At 40.7% G+C, this 21,667-nt stretch overlaps 1 protein-coding gene across 5 annotated transcripts; it reads right to left on the bottom strand.

The window, feature by feature from the left end:
* Positions 1 to 1,248: 1,248 nt before the first annotated feature.
* REEP2 (receptor accessory protein 2) lies at positions 1,249 to 21,594 on the bottom strand. Of its 5 annotated transcripts, XM_040647015.2 has the most exons (10): positions 21,496 to 21,594; positions 21,029 to 21,101; positions 20,746 to 20,814; positions 16,998 to 17,074; positions 16,500 to 16,667; positions 15,598 to 15,718; positions 14,914 to 15,027; positions 14,371 to 14,518; positions 13,890 to 14,047; positions 1,249 to 12,970 (listed from the first exon to the last, which is right to left on the bottom strand). In XM_040647015.2, exons 1-10 carry the CDS (start codon positions 21,525 to 21,527, stop codon positions 12,896 to 12,898), a joined length of 1,035 nt encoding a protein of 344 aa, XP_040502949.1. In that variant the 5' UTR covers positions 21,528 to 21,594; the 3' UTR covers positions 1,249 to 12,895. The 5 variants fall into 5 exon arrangements, with proteins under 5 accessions (XP_040502949.1, XP_004945118.1, XP_040502950.1 ...); XM_004945061.5 differs by lacking the exon at positions 16,500 to 16,667; XM_040647016.2 differs by lacking the exon at positions 20,746 to 20,814.
* Between the last annotated feature and the right edge of the window lie 73 nt (positions 21,595 to 21,667).

Genomic DNA, 21,667 nt, shown 5'->3' with positions numbered 1-21,667 from the left:
CAGATTACTCAGCCTTTCCTCATACAGGAGATGCTCAAGGCCCTTTATCATCTTCATAGCCCTTTGCTGGGCTCATTCTAGGAAATGTCAGTTTTTTTGAACTGGGGAGCCCAGAACTGGATACAGTATTCTAAACATGGCCTCAATTGGGCAGAGTAGAGGGGGGAGGATCACCTCCCTCAACCTGCTGGCCATGCTTTTTTTAAATGTACCCCAGGATACCATTGACTTTCTTGGCCACCAGGGCACACTGCTGGCTTGTGGCCAACCTGTTGTCCACCAGGACATTCAGGTGCTTCTCTGCAAAACTCCCCTCCAGTAGGTCATCCCCTAACCTGTACTAAGATGCATGTGGTTATTCCTTCACAGGTGCAAGTCTCTACAATTGCTCCTGTTAAACCTCATCAGGTTTCTCCCTGTCCAACTCTTCAGTCTGTCCAGGTCTTGTTGGGTGGTAGCACAGCCTCCTGGTGTGTCAGCCACACCTCCCAGCTTTGCATCATCAGCAAACTTGCTGAGTGTGGACACTGTCCCCCTTCATCCAGGTTGCCAATTAAGGTTGAACAAGACTGTCCCTGGCACTGACCGCTGGGAATACCACTAGTTACAGGCTTCCAACCAGAATCTGCACCTGTGATGACAACATTACACCCATCAGTCAGCTCACAGTCCACCAAGTTACCTCTTTAGGGTGGATGTTTTCTTCTACCACAGATGTGTACACCTGTGTACAATGTGTACCTGCGTGTAATCACTTTTCTCACCCAGTGTATGTTCGTCTTAGTTACTTGCTTGGTTGCACCTCTGCTAATCATTATCAACTAGACTCTTCTTTCTCTTCTGGCTTTTGCTCTTTTGCTGCATGGAAAGTTACTATAACCCCAGAATACAAGTTAGCTCACTTTCTGAAAGTAATCTGAATTTACTTTGGCAGGACTGTACCTCCTGCTTCACTTCTAGAACATAGATTTAATTAAGCCTGTAGAAATCAATTAAGGTTATGTCTGGTTCTTTTTTTTTCTCTTCTGTAAGCTGAATACTGGTAGCTTTTGCAGCGTTCTACTGTGATGATGGCAGAATCTCCATGGCAACAGCACGTTTGCATTCCTACAGACATCATATTGTGCTTATACACTCTATCTGAAAAAGCTTTTTGATAAATATAATCACAGTTATTTAGTTTACGTGCTGAAGGATTTATTCTTATTAAGATAATAAAATTGTAACTGAAAAGCTTTGCTTATCTGCTTCACATTTTCACTGTTCATCTTTATTGGAGTTTAGAATAACAATGTTTCTCTGATGCCAAGTAATTGGAAGTTTTTACCTTCTTCCCCTGTAATTCACTAACACACAAACATGCACAAGAGCTGTCTGGATTGTTTAAACAAACTTTCTCTGAAATGATTCTTTGTTTCTTCTGCAGAATCTCTGATTCTTTTCTTCAGATGTACCACTTCAAGAAGGTCTTCACTCACTTAGCACCATCCAAGAAAATATTTTCATGAAGTACACACAAGGGAAACAGAACAGATTAGAAAAAAAGCAGCCAAAGGGTGAGGTATAATTACACAAAATACAACAATTCACACACGACATACATACATTTTAAGACTGAAATCAGAACATCATAGATACCATTTTACTCTAAATTCTACCACTTCTAGCAAGTGGACTAAGATTTTAAAATGAAGCTACCTTATTTTTTCCTTTATCATCGTCTGCAGCATGATCCAGTAGAAAGCAGGCCTGGTTTCACACGTCAAATCCAGGACAGAAGCACAAAGACATTACACTCAAGTAACTTCATTGGTTGGTAGTCTGGTTTTCATTTTGATCCCTTATGTGGCTAAATGACATCTGTGATTAGGAGACAACTCCAATAGTTTCTAGGCATTTCAAGAACACAGATTATTCCCCTCTCCAACTGGTAGAAAAACAGAATGCCAGCTCGGGATATGCTGAATTTTAGCTAAGGATTTCAACTCCAATCAAACACAGAGACTCAGCCAGTTCATTGCTGCAGTTACTAAGTTCAGACACAAACCACAGTCCCTCAGCTCAAGAACTCAGTACTACCCAAAACACAAAGTGGAAAGATGCCAAGAGAACCCTGCTAACTGCATGCATCTCTTATCAGACTCACTATAACTGTTTGCCCTGATTATCCACTTTACTGACTAGCAGGGCTGACAAAGGACCAACCACTAATGCCAACCACTGAAAGTTATTCCCATGGTCCTTTCCCCCCCCCCCCTCTCCTGTTCATTTCACATACCCCCTCTGCCCATTTGTTAGCAACACAGGTATCTCAGCAAGTTCGCTAAGTTCTTGCTACCTGTTCTGTGGGACTGCAGATTTCTCACCTATCACACAAATATTCTAGCTACGTAGCATTGACTAATAAATCATGTCTCTGCATATGATATTCACCACTCTCCAACTCTGCATATATAAATCCTTTCATCCCTCTATTCTCCCCAGTCCAGAAGTTATTTGTAGTTGCAACTGAGGTGGGTCTCTCAGACACATTTCAGTAATAGTACTTGACTCTACCATGATCTGTACCCACACAAGCAAAAAGGCCACATGTACATATAGCTGTGTTTTGAATCCAAGTCTTCATTTAACAGTTAGAAATTGGAAACAACCTAATTATTAAATGCCAATATCTAAACGGGGAATCAAACCAGATTCTTTAGATTTGTGTTGATTTTTACATGGCAGAAGCAGTAGGGCATTGTATTAATTTTCTTATCTCATTCAACAACGGGGGGGGGGGGGGGGGGGGAGGAGATAGAAAACTAAACACAAATGAAGGACATAAAGAGAAATTAAAACTATTTAAGACAGCGCACTGAGAAACTAACAAAACATTAACCTTTTAAAGAAAAATACTCAAGCACAGGAAGGAGGAACTTGAGGGGGCGGGGGATAGAAGGGAAAGAAAAAAAATAAGGGAAATATGTAAGCTCAATAGCAAAGAACGAAAGGGCATACTTGCACAATTATCTGCAAACTTTTTCTAATGACAGATGGAATTCTCATTTTAAGTTATCCAAAACATTTAACTGACAAAATAAATTAGAAGTAAATCACTTCCAGAACCTTGTCCTCTTCCCCTAAATCAAATAAATAACCTAGTCTCTTTCAAAGCAACATTTATTGACCAATGCCACCTTATACTTCTGCTTGAAGCACCACTCAGAAAAGAGACTCATTTAAAACATTATCAATATATAGTATTCAAAATTCAGTATTTGATGATGCCTTTTTGTCTTGTCTGCTATTACAGCCTTCAGCAAATGACTACAGCTTGAACAGATGCAATACAGCAAGTGTCCCAAAGACTCTTTAATCCTAGCAGAAGGGCTATATTTACAGATTCATGACCCTTATTGCCAGGGAGGAGGACCTGACCAGGAAAGCTGCTTTTAAAAGTATAACCAAATGGATTAAGAATTAGCTGGTAACCTCTTGAATGCAAGCACATCCTCACACACACACACAAAAAAGTACAGTACTCTTGGAGAGAAAAGGAAGGAAAAGAAGGAGGAAAAAACAAATGAGAGCAAAAGAGCAAGATATCAAAGAGATAATACACAATTATCTTCCTTGAAAGAGCCTTGGTAAGAAAGCAAGTATGACACAAGATCTTGATTCCTCAGGGTTTTGATATTTAATAAAATAATTGTAGAATCAGGCAATGGCTTGGGTTGGAAGAGACTGAAAGACCATTTAGTTCTAACCCTCCTGCCACCATTACTTTGCAGCAATTGACCAAACATTTTATGACTCTACAAAAAACCTAGATAAATAATTAAAAAAACGATCATAAAAACAAATCAAAACAAAAACAACAACCCAGTTATTAAACACCACAATGCTTTAGAGCATGAGTAAAAAGGTGACAGTGTCACGAAGCAGCTTTTTCAAGATGTGTGTTAATTCCACACTACCCACTGGTCATCACACAGAGCAAGCAGTACCAGGGAGAAGACTGGACTATCTGAACCAGTTCAGTTTGGCCTGTTTTTTTTTCCCCCAACCATTTTCTGACTTAATGGCCTGAGAGCACCTCAGTGACTCCACTGATTAGCTGGAGCAACCCTGTGGCAAATGCAAATCCAGTCAGAACAGCTAGCTTTTACAAAAGTTAGCTTCTAAGTGAAGTTTCAATTCTATTTAATTAAAGACATACCCTATATTCATGGGTGGTAATAGCAATACCATAATTTCCACTCAATTTTCAGACAAGGCCTAGAGAAAAAGAGTAATCTTGAAAAATTCTGCAGTATGGCTTTGATCAAACTCATATTTCCCTTTAAAAGTTAGGCTGAGTGTTGGTAGCACAGAGATTTTACATTATCTCTATGCTAGCAGAGAGCCATTTGGTAGATACAAGATTTAGTCATGAGAGCCCACTTCCACCTCCCTTAGTATATATTTACTGTAAATATCATTCTTAAAGTCATTATTCTTTCTTATAATGGCTTATAACGCCTCTTGGGGTCTCAACTGCTTCAGAGCAGCCAAAACTTAGCACTGATGTGAAAGTGCTATGTTGTTTAACTCTCTGATCTCATGATGAAAAAGTGGAACAGAAACATACCAAACCTATGTTACACATTTAATAATAGCCACTGCCCCTCTTCTAAACTATTCTCCTTCCTACAGCAACTTCCTGATATGTCCTTCACTTGTCTTGAATCTAAGTTTCTGTCTATGACGTAGCAGATAAAAGAACTCTTATTTCTCAAAATCACAAAGACTGTATGTAGTTTCACCATGTGCCTATTAAAATTCCAATACATTTTGAGATGGAAATCCCTTATATTAATGCAGTCCTATGCGGTTAAAACAAAGTCACTGTATTCTCTGAAACACTTGTGCTGTTAATTAGCTTGTTGACTTAAAATGAAACAAACATACAAAAAACCTTAACCTCTATCAGTTTTTCAGAGTGCTAACTCTCTGTTGCCATGGTTTCAAGTTACCATAGAAACTACTAGACTCTGTATTTTTAGATTGAACTTGCTTCTATTTTCACAAAATATAGATTCAATTGATAGAAACTACTGATTCTTAACAGAAAATACTACAAAATTCAAACCATAAATTAGAGTGACACTGCTAAGGTACACATACACAAAGAAACTGTTTAATTCCAGCAGAAACAAAAAGAGTTGCAAACACTACCATTTACAGAGCTCCTTCATGAGCTAGAAAACTGTCTGAATGGACAATTAAAAGATCTGAGGACAGTTACTGTCTAATACTGTTGTATACATAAGCTTTTCTAGAAAATACTTAAATTAAAAAGCCCAGCAAGTTTAAACAGCCTTTTTAGATAGGAGATATCTGCAGCATTACTTCATATTTCTCCGCTAAGGCGATTTAAGGTCAATTTTACTTATTTATGCCCTCTCTTTCTAAGCAGGAAGTTCACTTTCAAGATGCTCGACCAGTCACACTCAATCTATTTTCAGGCAGGTCTTTGCTCTCTTTTTCACTGATTTTATGTTGCATTATGCCCTCTGGTGGACAAACAAATCCACAACCCTGTGAATTAAATGCTTTTAGATCAGCGCTACGCTAATGGAAATTTTATCATGAAAATGTTGCATCAGAAACAAGCATTACTATGTAATCTTTAATTTGTGCACTTCAAGGAAGGTCTTTCAGCGACCTTTGCCTGGCTAGATTCATCTCAGCTTTTTCATTTTCTCTCTGGACTCTCATTCAAACAATGCTAGCTCATACATAGCTCAGCATACCTGAATTTAGAACCAAATTCAGGGTCAAATCTCAAAAGTTTCATCTACCTGTGACATTCACAACAGTTGAGAAATAATATGAACAGGAAAGTCAGAAGTGAGGAGTCCATCAACTCAGTGATTTCCCCAGGAGGCAGCACCATGAATACCAAATAAGGTTTGAGGATTTGTGTTGTTTAATTTAAGAAAGTCATCAAAAGAAATTCAGCTTGCTTTCTTGTTGGTAAGTCACTAAGCATTACCTAAGATAAAAATCTTAGTTTCTGTGTGAAAATGTTACCTAACTTGTAAAATCTGGAACTATGTGAAGCAAGTGATGGCACGGGCACAATCCAACAACAAAATACATACACGGCTGCCAATTTCTCCATTTATTAACTGAATCCTGCTACTCCTTACCATTGTATTGATCGCAAACTAACAATTCTATATTTTAAATCCTCATTGCATGTTTTTGTCATTATTCTTCAAGGTAACCTGCAGCAGTTCTTTCAGTTGTATCTTCACACAACCACTCTCGTGACTTTGTGATTTTCCAACAGAATATACTCTTTCTATACTTTACATCTCCACTGAGATGCAGTGACCAATAGTAACTCAAGATTGCAATTAAGGCTTGACAGGAGAGCATTCTGGGTGCTGACCGGCATTCTGCACAGAAGTTTGCCTTACAACACATTGTGCAGCATTGTCTTTACTCTGGCTCTTGAAAGCTCTAAGAATCAGTTGGAATCAACTAGTAAGAGTAAATTATGAAAAACATTCTCTCCAATGAATCCTCTCCGATCCCTTTTATGGCAAGGTTCCTCTGATACTCCATACAATTTTGTCTGGCTTTGACTTTTTTCCTCTCTGACTACACTGGGAGTTAATTTCTGAAAATTTACAGTCAAAACCACTTGTACTCTGGTGGAAAACGCTCTTTGATATTCACACAGTTAGAATGATAGTATATTGCGAGTTGGGTGGGACCCACAAGGATCACTGAGGATAACTTCTGGCTCCACGCAGGACCACCCAAAAAAAAAAAAAAAAAAAAAAAATCAAACACTACGCCTGAGCGTTGTCCTTCTTGATCTCTATCAGCCCTGGGGAGCCTGTTCCATGCCCACCACCCTCTGGCGTACAACTCTTCCCAAAAATCCAGGCCGACAAAGGCCCTGACAAAGCTCCATACTGTTCCCTTAACTCCTGTCCAGTCACCAAAGATCAGAGCTCAGCACTGCCCCTCCATTCCATATGAGGAACTGTAGGCCACCATGAGGCCTCCCCTGCTCTGGGCTGAGCAAAGAAAGTCACCTTTGTCCATTCCTTATACATCTTGCCCTCTAGACCCTTATATTATCACCCAGGGTACAGTTGGCCATATTGGCTGTGAGGGCACACTGCTGACTCATGTTCAGCTTGCCATCAACCAGAACCCTCAGATCCCTTAAGGCAGTCAAGTGCACATGCAGAAGTGGTAAACTGTGTAAAAAGGTGATATTCAGTAAAATATTGTTGAATACCTTAAACACTGTCTATTTGAAGGAATTTATCTTACAGAGGCTATCGTACTGGCTTTCATTCACACACAAAAGCTAATAATTTGTTAGGGAGTAACCATCTTGTTCTTACAGTCCCCGACATAGTTTTCTCTCTAGAAAACCATAACATAGAATTAAGATGTTCATACTTTAAGTCTAACTTACCTCTCGTGAAATGTGCCAGCTGGTTAGTAGAAATGCTTCAGGGCTCATTTATGCATTTCTGATGTCCAGTGCCATGAATATAGATACCACAACTCTGATACATGGTGAGTAAGAAGTCTTCATTACCTCATGCAAGTTATAAGCAAACAAGATAAACTACACACGAGTAGAAGTGCTTCTTGCTCTCAATTTCAGAATATTTTCAATGCATTTTAAACACACACAATCTGTGTGCCAATGAGGCATTTCCAACAAAGCTTCATGAGAAATATCTCCCACCTTTGACAGCGTAAGCACGCTTGAGACCCATCTCCTGTATGACGGAACAACATTTTTCCAAACTCTGGATAATAACCAGAGAACTTATTTTCTCCTACTGTTACCAAAGCAATGAAAACTACAGGAAGTTTCTGCTTTTTTTTTTCCCCCTCATTTGTCTGAATGGGTGGAAAGGAAAAAAGCAAAAAAAAAAAAGTTTCTTTAAAGATGCTGTAATTGCCCATTGTTTAAATACACATAGTATAGACACCTATACACAGCTCATTTGCATGGATGAGCTAGGCTAATCTTCCTTGTCAAGAAAGAAGGCAAATCAGCAGGTCAAATTTTGCTGCAAGTCAACTACTGTGTACTGATACTCACTTATTCATACCCAAGCTGTTATTCCTACAATACTGCTATGAAATGCACTCTGGCAGTACTGCCTACACTTGTTTTTGCCATTTAGCAAAGCTCTCCCTTTCTGACCTGCTGCAAAGACTACAACTAAATTTCTTATCTTTGATTAGTCAGTCTAGCACTGCATTTCAGCTATAGCAGCAAACATTTCAGATTCAGTCTCAGAAAGTTGCCCATTATATGAGACTCTGTCTATAGGTCACTGAGAGTGTGTTCAATTTTGTATCTTCTCACGAATGTTACTTCTAGGGTGTTAGGGCTGGGAAACAGAGCTAGAAAATAATGGCTTGTTATGTGTTTATAGAAAAAGTTGAGGAAAAGCAGCAGCTACAGCCTAATTACCAGGAAAAAAAAAAAAACAAAAATAAACAAAACAAAAAGTATGCTAATCACTGTTTCTTTTCACTTCATGTTATTGTGATTCCAGTTTTTCTTTACAAACAGAACACCGACAATTATGACATGGATTTTTTGAGATTCTACAGATAGCTGGTACATGACTGTAGCAAAATTCAGCATTTAGTAGGTGCAAAACACAGGCTTTGTTTGTGCATTCAATTTCCCAGATGAACCCATCCCCTGGAGCTCCCTGCTAGCGTTTCCCCAGTATAAGATGTCTACTACAAAGTGCTTGATATTTATCAGGTACTTTCCACAGTCCGACTGACTACTGAGGAAAAATTCAAACACTATGGTTCTGAAGTGATGAAAGGTTCGAGAATCTAAATACACAAAGGTCAAGTCCAGCTTAGAAAGGTGGATGGTTTCTGTAAGAGAGAAATCAGATTCCAACCTGTAGGGTGCAGAGCTGAAGTAAGGTCAGAGGTTCAGAAAGAAGTTGTCAGTATTTCCTAGACAAATCTGTACTGCACATAGCCCGTTTTCCACCCTACCCTATCTCACAAGACAGGTTCTTTGCTGCTGTGAAAGCTTACTGTCTTCATTAACCTTCAAACCACAAGTTACTCTGCACACTCCTTAAGATCTCTTCTCATTTGAAGCCAATAGGCTTCATAGCAGTACCCAAGAAACAACATAAAACTGAGTTGTTCACAGCATCTAGTAAAAGTGCCAAATTCCAGATGGAAGGTGACCCTTCCCTGATCCTTTCTCCTTGGTAACCCTAAAGTACATCCCCATGCTGCATGTGCATTTATGTATATACAAAAACACTAAATTCAACCATTAATGAAACATTAAATTCAATAGGCTCCAGACCACATATAACACAGGAACTCTTAGGCTACCTAGAGCTGCTCGCCCTGCTCAAGCAGACCATTTAGACCAGATGGCCTGCAGAGATCCCCTTTCAAACTCAACCACTCTCTGAACTCACACAGCCTCAAGAATATTTTTGCAGGTTTTCCATGTGTGTTTACAGGGCAACTCAGAGATCAGCACAAGATGTGTCAGCCTGGTGACAGGTTATAAATTCCCAAAAGTAATCTAAGAAAGTCTTTAATACTGAACAATTACATAGAGGAATGTCATCCAGCATCTCCCCAGCAAACAGCAGAGTAATACGTCAATGCGATGTCTCCATCAGAAAGAAGGATAAGAATTTTCTTCCTTTTTCCAGATTTCTCTCTTAGGCAATAACCCATACTTTCTAGAATTGCATGCAAGTTTGGAAGACAGAAAGAAAGGCTCAGTACAGCTCAACAGTTGCTCTCAGGCTCACTGACACTACACAGTTAACACACAAGCCGCCTTCATACAATGCTCTGTGTAGCTAGAGAGCTTAACAGCATGTTCCATAACCATCCCAATTTCCTTCTAAGGCACACATTTCCTGCTGATTAAGGCGGCAATAAGAGAAATAAAATTCAAAGGTATCAATTTCTGGAAATTCAGGGTTCTCTAGAAATCTCTTTCTGTGTCCGGACGTTATGAGGAAAGAGGTACAAACACATACTGAACTCAGTGGGCTCTACTGCTAGGTACGGATTTAACCACTTGCTTAATTGCACAATCAAGCTCACAGAAGATACTGAATTGAAACTACATTCCAGCATTTCCTGCTGAAGACATTGAACAACAGCTGTTAAAAGCATTTTACCAAAACAGCACATTCAGCATTCTCATTAACAAGAGAATTTCTATGCAAGACCAGTCATCCAATGCAGAACTATATCTAGGAACTCACTAAGGGTGGTGGCAGATCTACAGAGGCTCTGATCAAGCAGAGTGAAATCTAGCAGTCACATTTGTACTGGAAGAAGAAAACAGTGTCCATACTAAGACATTCTCTTGCTCTGGGTTAAGTCCTGCTGCCTAACATCACCAGCTTTGTACATCACACACTCCACATAGCCTGTAACTACTCCAGATTCTCAATTAAAAAGAGAAGTCATTTAATCTCCATATACAAGAAGTCAGGGCAATTGACCCACACCTACCCAAAGGCTATGATATCAAGCATCAGTGTTAAGTAAAAGATACCTGGTAAAACATCTAGTTCAGGAGGACAAAGCCAAATTCAAACATCAAAATTGAGTCTTCAGAAATTCTACTTGCAATTAAAAGCAGAAGGTACTGCAGATGAACTGAATTTAGAAAGCATTCTGGAAAGTCACTGTATGAAAACCAAATAATCAGACTATTGAAGCATACGCACAAGAAGGCAGAAAGATTAGCATAAGGACAGACTAACTAAGCCTTTGTCTCCAAATCAACTCCCTCACAATGATTTAGATAAATAATTTGCCATGGAGATTTTTAGTTGGAAAAGCAGAATACAGAAATACGGTTATAGAGGTATTTTGAGTATAGAGAATAATAGTTTGTCTTGTGTCCTAGACTTTCTTGTACTGAACAATTCCTCACAACTTAATCTTCCTCATATTCACTAAGGAGAGGTATTTCCATTGGGAACAGAGAGAATTCTTGCTGTAGTACTTGCCATTCCATGTACTAGTGAGGCATGTATACAATATTTTCTAACAGAAGAAAAAATGAACACTTTTTCTACTTCCCCCTTCCACCCTCTGCCTCCCAAACTCAAATCCTAAAGTCAAATCAAAGATTTTCTATCAGATCCTGGGTAAGAATTTGTGCATACTTTAGGACAAATACTTACAACAAGATACAAGTTTTTAACATGATCAAGGTTTAAAATTTTAAAAGCGACAAAAAAAAGTAAAAACAACTTCATTGTTTTCCCCAAATATTAGATAATTCATAACAATTTGCCACCAAGATAATACGAAATAAAAAAATTCAGCCTCCATCTTCAACTTTACAAACTTCTGAAGGGCTACTCTTTAGGACAGAAATATTTGTGGAATCTTACAGTACGGCTTCTATACATCGTCAATAACAAAATGCTGGGCCCTGTGATGAACCTACTGTAATCTGAGAAATACACAGCAAGAGATGCAAGTAAACATGAATGTAATGGTGCTCCCCCATTACAGATCTCAACAACAGGAGAATTACTCATTTCTATTAATCTTTTCTCTGCAGTTTCACTCCCACAACATATTCCCCATACAGTGTAATTCCGTTATAAGCATTGGATGTTGCTCAGGTCTCAGGACATTGATAAATGTGGCTAATGGTCAGAAAAGAAAATTTGTGCAAGAGCTGGAGTAGGATAAAGGAAGAGGACTGATAAAGGAGAATAGTGCGCCCTAGTCCCCCCTCTTTTATCCTCCATAAATTGAGTTCTGCAATTAGACAAGGTCGTACATCAGCCATTTGTCTGTTCTTGTACTCTGAGAATAGATCTCCTAAAGCTGAAAGACAAGAGCTTCTGGAATTCTCTAGTATGTCTGCAGACTACAGCGAGTCAGATTTTCCCCAGAAATCTGCTAGAATGAAAGAATTAGTCTGTAGGAAAGCATCATCATGACACGGAATTCAATAAATGACAAAGCAACATTCTCCATGACTGCTTTTGCCACTACACAGAAATCCTCTCACTCTGATGATTTTACAGGAATCAAAGTGAACAGAAAAATAAAATTCAAGTAGCTTTAAAGAAAAAGGAAAAAAGGAAATTGCCAAAATCTTATGGATGATCACCTTTCCTTCTCAACAGTTACCTCCCGTGGATATCTATCTGCTCCTTCATGTATGCAGACAATAGCACATTTTCTTCATAACTAAGCTTACTAATTTCTTCACTTAACCTCTTAGAAAAATAAAAACAAGCTCATCTTCCAGTACTAAAATCTATAATCTGGTTTACTCCTCCCGTGAGTGAGTCCTTTACATTCAAAAGCACTCAGCATACATCATTGAAGTCACCTTCTGGAAGGGGATGGACATGACAGTTGTGGTCCATTCTTAAGACGGATGAATCGTTGTGGGCACTTCTTAACACAGCTGCAGAAGGATACCCAGAGCAAAATAAGACAATTTGTGGAGCTGCCCAACCCTGAGGAACTCCATTATCTAATTATTTTTCCAGCATCTGCACAACAGGTATCTCTAACCCTAGTCAGTTCTCCCCATCAAGATTCTCTCCAGCTAGGGTTATACAGAGGGAATTTCAAAGCAACAGGTTATGTACAGACACATTAGCAATTCCTCCAAGAGGGGGATGAAAAGGAGAAAATTCCTGAGGATGTGCATCCTCTATTCCACGTTCTCAATCCCAGCTTCCCCCCTTGACCTTAGAATGAGCTCTACAAAGCAGTATCTGTTATATACATTAATCTCAGCTCCCTTCCTTAGGAGAGTTTCCACTCAAAAGTTACAGGCCAATCCTGGGACAGAGACGGGTGTTGTGGAGGGGAAGTCTCCTTAGGATGACTCTCCAGAAGTAAAAGAACCTGCAGCTTTCTTCTTAGGGCGGGCTTTCACACTTTTTACAGGCAGCTGAGGAGAAAGAAAGAGGTATCTTATATTAGTTAACTGCAACACCTAGATGTCTAATAGAAAGAGAAAAAGATGCAGAGTGAAAGTAGGACAAAATAGCTACAGCACAGTGACCCTATTCACGTCATCTGTTTCAAACAGTCTATTTAAATATTCATTTTGTTGCTAATCGAATTACTCTGAGCGTATCCTTCAGAAAACAATAAGAGGAAGACATTGTAAAATAGGAAATGCAATAGCAAATTGAAGTTAGCTGTCTTGACAAAACTTTAGACATTACAAAAGTTCTAAGCAGTAACACTGACACAGCATTTCATTGCTATTAACTTTTCTGCTTTTTGATGACCATTCCTAATGGCCCAAATTGTAGAAACATCTTGAATCAGTAATTCAAACTAAAGAATAGGTCATCTATGGAAAAACAATATGCTTACAAAGGGCTTTATTGAAATTTCTGTATTCACAGTGAACTGCACAGAGTCATTACAGCCTTTTCACAACTTTTGACTCACTTCAACAATTCCTCACTATGAAGCACGGGAACAAATCTTTTTCCTTTGTTTCCCTGCCCATTACCACTATACTATGGAAGAAAGTAGAAGGGTCAACAAAGAAGTAAGCCTTGGAGATCTAAAAAAGGTCCAGACCTATTCTGAACACTTTAAAAATATCTACTGCCTAAATATGAAAGCAAAGCTAGGTCCTGGCTTATGACAGAGACAGGTAATAAAACTACAAAAACTAGAGAGACCAGGACAGCAAGCAGATGGCAAGTCCTCTGATGTAGGACTCTAGCAGCAAACTATCCAATAATGCCTACAATAAACAGCTTTTAAACACACAGACTATGAAGCCAAATCCTTCTGACAAAACTTAGGAATCGATGTCTGTGCTGGAATCAATTTATACACCCGCTCACCTCAGATTTTGTCATCTTCTTAGGAGCTTTGAGGCTCTGTGTACGTTTTGGCAGTTTGTCACCTGCATCTTCATCTGATGGGTCTGTTCTAATCTCTGATGGGGTTCCGTTAGGTCTCTGTGCCACACTGCTCTCCTCTCCTGAGGAGTAACAGGAAGCTAAGAAATAAGAAAAAGGTTTTTTTCAAATATTTTTGAAAAATCATGTCCAGATATGATTTTTAGACTTTACATGTTGACATCTAGTCTAAATTGGTCCATCCTTAAGGGCATGGAAGAGAGATGTCAAAATTCCTTAAGAAGGACAATCCAAGAAGTACAGGGATTTATTAGTAGTTGGGAAGGGACAAGGAAGAAGAACAGTTTCTCCCAGATAATTTGCAAACTTGCAGTCCTGGTGCATGAAGTCCAGGGATCCTCTCCTCACCTGCTGGCTTACCAAGTGAGGCCTCACACAATGGCCCAGCAGGGATGTTCTGTACCTGAATCTTCAATAGTCTCAAGGAGACTTCCTCCAGAGGGGCGAAGCTGTGACTCATGGCTTTGCAAATGCACAGCATCTTCATCCCGGATCAGAGTGAGATCCTGCATGCTGAAACTTCGTAGCTTCTCAGACAAAACTCCTTGGCCCTAAGGAAATAAAAATTAGGATCAAAGACACTTCACCTTCACCAAAATCATCTCATTCAGAAAAAGGAAGGTGCCACATTCCCCACTACGATACTCTAAGACAAGCACAAAGAAACCAACATCACCAGAAAGAGAAGGGAAAAAAAAAAATGCTTCCAAGCCCCATGGGGAAGAGGTTAGAGCAAAATCCGTTCCACTCTACCTCTACTCCCCATAAATCAAAGGATGAGATTTACTGCGAGGCAAACTGGTGTTAAGGTAAAACAGACCACCAAGTACTAGCACCCCTAACAGACCCACATAAGTAACTCCAGGCATACAAAGTTAAAGTACTGTGGAATTCCAGAGTGTCACAGAAGGTTAAACTGTGTTTGTAGTGCAAGGTGCTGCATTACCTTTGCAGCTGCAGTAACTGCTGCATTGGCAGCCAGGTTTAATCCTCTTTTGCCAACTCGCATCATGGTTTCATAGCTTTTGTCACGAGCCTGAGTAATGTATTCATCAATTTCCTAAGAAGACAACATGCACCACAGCATTTAGCTACCAATGAAAAACAAACCAACCAATAAATACAAACACTTGATCAGTCTTCCCCATCATCATTAAAACTCACAGCTCATCAGGGCACCTTTTTTTCTTTCAGGCTGCCAGATTAATCTGTCATAGGTCAAATAATCGTATTTTTTCTGCTACTTACAGAAAGCTTGCAAATGCAACTGTAATTTAAAGAATGCAATCTCCAAATTATCACATCTGAAACAAAGCAATTGCTTACAATGAGAACATGAAAAAACAGACTGGCTACAGAACATATGGCTACTAACGATTAAAAAATGTAACTACTGATAGTAGCTATAAGGGCTAAAGATAGCCAAACACTTCCTAAGCATTAGGCAAAATACTGGTTACATTATAGTCTTCAGTAGGCTGCAGAATGACATCATTGTCAGAGAATCATTCTATGCCTACACACATCAGCAGAAGCTCAAATTATGCATTTGCATTTTCATTAAGATTCGCAGCTGAACCAAAATTCAATCAACTTCCAGACAGGTCAGTATCTTCCAACAAGTGAGTACCTTCTCCTTATTGGAGAGCGTTGGGTGCACAAACTTCCTGTAGAGGACACTGGAGCCCTTGGTGTAAGGAGAGAGCAGCCAAATCACAAATGCGATTTTCAACTCGAAATAAAAGGGAAACCTGAGAGAAAGAGGGAAGGGAAAAAAAGAAAAAGAAAAAGAGGGAGAAAGATGGAGATTGGAATCAAGATCATCACAGAGACAGATGGAGATAACTGGTAGACAGCAGCATAGACAGAAAGAGTAAAGAGAAAGAAAGGACTCAAGCATAAAAGAATAATAATAATCAATACAACAGGTCAGAATAGCAGAATCCTCTCTGGAATCATAGGACACATCTTGGAATTTCATTTAGTCTGGCATGCATAGCCAAGAAAACTCCATAAACTGGGTACCTCTACCCCTGCAAACATACTGATCTAATTGCTACTCTCACCATTCTTAAGTTTGTTCAAAGACTATCTGCCAGATGCTACTATTACAGCAGTTTCATTTATTGGAGTTTTCAATTAAGTATCTCCAGACCTCTCTAGTTGCTACTAACGCTGGTGACTAAGAACAGACAGCATATAAGCCTTTCACTGCTATTTCTTACTCAGTAAAGTCTCTGGGAAGATACAGTAGTGGAGATTCAAATAAGTGAATGCAAAATTTCTCCTGTCTTTGCTAGTATTAAGAGACTTCTGTTATCAGTGGTTCGTTTTTAAGCCAGAGCTCTTGTACTTTTCAGATCTTTGCTTTCCAAAACTTTATGTAGGAAGGGGCAAAACAGTGGAGCATATTTGTAAAGCATATGTAGCCGCTCCTTATCTTATTTCTTTAAAATACATAACTGACTAGACAGTATTCTTCCAGATGTGTGCAAGGTACAGACACTAAAGCCATTAAGAAAATGATGATACTCTGTTGTCATTGTTGAAGGCCTCTGTTTGAATACTGCCATGTGTGACACACAGTACTGAGGGATAAAAAGCTGCCTCACTCCACCCCCGGTAGTGGAAGACATTTTCATCATGCAAAACGTCTCAGAGCAAAGGCGTGCATCCGATCTGCTCCATCGTACAATGGGCCTGCAAAGCAAAACGGGTCCTTTCCTTCTACCATCCCTCCCCCCCCCCTTTTTTTTCCTGCCTCTAACTTTATCACTTCATGTAACAGCATCTCAAAAATGCTTCATGTTGTGAATGGATAAAACCCTCTTAAAGAGGCAGTGACAATCCCAGCTGTCTGAAATTACAGATTATGAAACAGTTAAGACAGCAGTTTAGACACAACGTTTACAAACCTGCATACTTTACAGGGATTGAAAATTCCTACACAAACCTTACTCTTAGCACTACCTTAAAAAAAACCCAACAAAACAAACAAGCAAAACTACCACACACTACCAAAGAACTCACCAAGAAAGAACAATGTCTGTGAGCGTTTCTGCAGTGGTGAAAAAGGCAAAAACAATCCAGTACATCATCCACTTCACCTGCAAAAGAGCAGTCACTTGAATCAGAAAAGAGAAAAACAGCAAAATGTCCTCTCAGTAAAGATGACTCATCATTTCCACATACTAAGATAATGTCAGCAGAAAAAAAACCCCAACACATGTATAATCAGCAGTATAAGTGCCAAATGTTACATTTAGTACAGAAAACCATGTAATATTAATGTACACTAAACACAATAATATTATATAAACAATAATATATCACTAGATATGTAACATTAATAATGGTGGGCAGCATCGCTCAGGGGTCTGTATAAGGGATGGAACTATTTAACATCATTATCAGTCACATCAGTGAAGTAGCACTGAATGCACTGTCAGCAAGCTTGCAGAGGACACTAAGCTGTGTGGTGCAGTCAGCGCGCTGGAGGGAAGGGCTGCCATCCAGAGAGACCTGGGCAGGCCTCAGAGCTGAGTCCTTGCAAATGCCACTGAGTTCAACAAGGCCAAACACAAGGTCCTGCATCTGGGCCAGGGCAATCCCAAACATGAATACAGGCTGGGCAGTGAGTGGACTGAGAGCAGCACTGTGGAGGATTTGGGGGTACTGGTGGACAAAAAGCTGATGATGAGCCGGCAGAGCACACTTGCATCCCAGAAAGCCAATCGTATCCTAAGCTGTGTCCAAGGATGCATGTACAGTAGGCTGAGGGAGGTGATTCTCCCCTTCTCCACTCTCATGAGAACCCACCTAGGTACTGCATTCAGCTCCTGGGTCCCCAGCAAAAGAGAGACAAACAACTTGTTTGAGCAGGCTTAGAGAGTGGCCACAAAGATGATATGAAGACAGGCTGAGACCTAACAGTGGCCTTCCAGTATTTAAAGGGGGCCTACAGGAAAGACTGGGAAAGACTACTGAAGTGCAGTGGTAGGACATAAGGTCATGGTTTTAAGCTAAGAGAGGGTAGGCTGAGATTAGCAGTTAGGAAGAAATTCTTTGTGGTGAGAGTTGTGAGACACTGGAACAAATTGCCCAGAGAAGCTGTGGATGCCATGTACCTGGAAGTGTTCAGGGCTGGGTTGGATAGGCCTTTAGGCAACCTGATCTAGTAGTAGGTGTCCTTGCCCATGGCAGGAGGGCTGGAACAACATGATCTTTAAGATCTCTTCCATCCCAAGCCATTTTATGATTCAATGATCATACTTGTTCAGAAAGGGTCAAAGTTAATTTGCAGATGACACCCAAAATATCCATCAGACTTACTTTGTTGCTAGAAAGAGACAAATTATTTACTTATTCCCAAGCTACACTACTTCCCTAATATGGGCTACAGAGTCACTAGAAAGTTTCCAACAAACTTATATAAACATTAAAATATACTGCACTGTTGAAGGTAAAAGGTAAGGGACTCTTGAGGATTAGCAATTGGCTCAAAGACACAAAAGAAAGGATAAAAACTTCATTTTCAGAATGAAAACAATATCAGAAAGAGATAAGTACCATGGTTACATAAGTTAGCTCATAACACCCAGAAACAGTCACAATAGACAACCTAGGAAAACTAAGTTCTGTCTTGTAACATCTTTTTAGTAGTAATGCAATGCTCAGAAGAACTGAATGGAAGCGTTTTTACTGTTCAAATGTGTGGTACGTTTAAATGTATGGTATATACACATCTTCAAATAAGGGACACGGATCTGGATCTTGCCCTCTGTCTCCTTTTGCCACCATTCATTCTACTCCTCTTCCCCAGAGGAAAAAAAAATAGAGGGACTGATGTTCTAGGTCTAGAAGTGACTGAAGTGCAGATTCTCAGGAGCTAGAAAAGCAGAAAGCTTAGGGAGTGGCAGAGGGGGAGGAATTTTTTTTTTTTAATTTTCCTTATATTTCTATCCACAGATTACTAACATCGTCAAAAAACTGACAGTCAAGCTAAGCTATATTTATTCTTTGATACATTAAAGAGAAGTCAGGTCCTTGTTGCCCCACAGATGAACAAACACGTGTGCAGTTAGCTGAGACATTTGCTCATACGTTGTTTTCCCATTTTGCACCAAGAACCTTAATAAAGTCAATAAGTACAAACGCATAAATGAAATGTAGATTTATCAAAGCTACACACCACATGTAAAAGGAAAAAAATAATTTTAAAACAGCATAAGGTATTAGAGGCAGTCTGTCAAGGCTGATTGAGGACATGAATCTTTATCGTGGTGTAATTGCACTGTACTCTAACACTGTTGCTGAACTGCTTCTGGTGTCTCAATCTGTATCATGGTAGCCTTCAACACATCACACTCTCCAGCACAGATACACCTGTAAGGTCTTCCCCCTACCAGCCATATTAGTTCTTCAGCACTGTGAGCAAGTAGTAGTGCACAGACACAGCTGGCTTTGTAACCACGCATCACATCATTCAAGTTTTCCACTGACATTTCACATAAGTAGTTTGAACAGATATCATTCTCCCCTTTGCTATGTTTAAACAAAACTTCTTTGTTCTGGTCTCTCTGCTTCTGTTGAAAAACACAAAGCCCTCTGAAGGTTAATGAATTGGACAGATGGAATCCATCATATGCATGTTTAGTTCTGATATAGTCTTCTCAAGAACAGATAATGTAAGGAGAAGATGAATTTTGCTACTTCAGATGTGTTTTCTTGAATCAAAGATCAGGTTAATAACATATAATTAGCAGCCATTTTGTTTCGAAAAACTTAATGAAACTCTAGTACTGTATGTCATTTCTTTTTCAATGCCAGATTAAGACAGACCTGCTGCAATTTAGGTAACATCTACCAAAAGAAAATCAGATCAATACAAGTTTTATACTCTGCAAGACATTGTGTCTCTGTACCTCAGCAGCCAACCTACCTACAGAAAATAAGCAAGTTTTTACAGTAAAGTGTGCCTACAAATTCAAAGACTACTTGGGACCATGAATTCCATAACCCTAGCACCCCAAGTTCAGTAAAGTTCAAAGTATTCCTGACTACACCTCTAATACTCACTCCTAAAACACTCTTTTGGATATCAGTGTATACTGAACATTGACATTTTTACTCCTCTGTTGAAAGAAAGAATGGAAAAGTAAAAATTTCCACTATGAAACAATTTGACTTCAGCCACCGTTGCATTCTAAACCCTGGGGGCTGAATTTTCAGCTAGTGCACAGGAAATGTCTAGGTAGTTCTAGAGGACTGAAGCAGCATAAGAAAGATCCTGCAACATTTATCGCTGACATGCTATTTTGTAAGTGGCAAAGAGAGCTGGCTGGATGAAGAGTCTCGGGCTATACCACAAGGCAACATCAGCAAATTACATCCTACTCAGCCACACTACCTCTCTTCTCTATCTGATTATTTGTCGCCCTAAACAGAAAGAAATTCATCCTACCCATAAGCCAAACAACTCACCTCCACTAATCAACTTAGAACAACAGCACTTCTCTAAAGGTGGTACACATCATCACTGAAAACCACGTGGTGCTTTAAATAATGCAACTGCAACAATAGCATAGGCAGAGACAGAGGGAAACGATCCCAGGAAGGAATGAGAATGAAGTCTTGACCAAGAGAAATTGCTGATAACAGCAAGGTAGATAAGAAAACACAAACCAAGCAAGATTGCTCAGGCTTTTAGAAGAAAACAGAAGCAGTACTGAAAGAGTTGTAAAACGACACTACGTAAGAGAAGAGTTCAAGAAATTACTCGTCCCTGGACTTCCATGTGCTTCCAGACTGCAGTGTTTCCTCCCACTTCTCCTTCCTCAGACATTTCCTGGGAAAACAAAAAACAAACCCACAACCCACGTTTACAGCTTTAAGCCTCCCATTTCAGTACGCATCCTTCGCCAGCAACTTCTCTAAAGGCCGTCCGGGCTGCACTGCGGGGCGGGCAGCTCCCGGCACCACCGGGCTGAGCCGTGGATTCGCGGGGCAGCCGCGAAGGAACGCGCAGGAGAGCGCTGGTCACACGGCGAACCCATACTCACGTATTCCTTCACGTTTTTCGTCTTCACGGCCTTGTAGGAGGAGTAGGCGGGGTAGAGCGTGCCGAATATCAGCCTGCAAGAAGAACAGACCCCTCAGCGCTTCGCGGCTCCCCTGCGCCCTGCACCGCGGTCGTCCCCTGCCCGCCTCCAGGGCCGGGAGCCCCCGGCGGCTCCCACTCCTCCGCAGCCGCCGCAGGAAGGGCTCGGCCGCCCGCACTGCCGCGGCGCTGCCCTTATAGGAGGCCGCCGCTCCCGGGCCGCGGAAGCCTACGCGCAGCCGTCAGAACGCGGCCGCAGACCGCGAGACAGCGGCCGCCCCGCGGTTTCCCCCAGGGACGCGGGGTTCTTCCCCGGGCTGGAATCTGCGGCACCGCTGCAGCTCCGCTCCGGGCGGCGGCCGTGCCCCAAACGGGGCACCCGGCCCGAGAAAGCCCCGCGCATCCTTTCTCCTAGGCTGCGGTACTCACACCACGAGACGGGAGATGATCCAGGAGACCATGGCGGCGCCGGCAGGGTCGGGCGGCGACAGGGAGCTCCGCGGTGGCAGGAGGCGGCTCTTAAAGGGCGGGTTCCTGCAGCAAGCACCGTGCAGCCCCGCCCCGGCTTCTTACGGGGGCGGAGTCGACGGGCCGCATCGCG

The sequence above is a fragment of the Gallus gallus genome, chromosome 13, assembly GCF_016699485.2.
Source record: "Gallus gallus isolate bGalGal1 chromosome 13, bGalGal1.mat.broiler.GRCg7b, whole genome shotgun sequence".
In the NCBI taxonomy this organism is placed as follows: Eukaryota; Metazoa; Chordata; class Aves; order Galliformes; family Phasianidae; genus Gallus; species Gallus gallus.
Note: the sequence above shows the minus strand (reverse complement) of the source record. Positions and strands in the feature narration are given on the sequence as shown.

Excerpts from the sequence above, each read along its gene's own strand:
- REEP2 (XM_040647015.2), bottom strand. The coding sequence starts at position 21,527 with ATGGTCTCCTGGATCATCTCCCGTCTCGTGGT. Across the intron at positions 16,668-16,997 it reads ACAGACATTGTTCTTTCTTG|GCCCATTGTACGATGGAGCA; the intron begins GTGAGTTCTTTG and ends TTTGCTTTGCAG. Across the intron at positions 12,971-13,889 it reads AGAAGATGACAAAATCTGAG|CTGCCTGTAAAAAGTGTGAA; the intron begins GTGAGCGGGTGT and ends CTTTCTCCTCAG.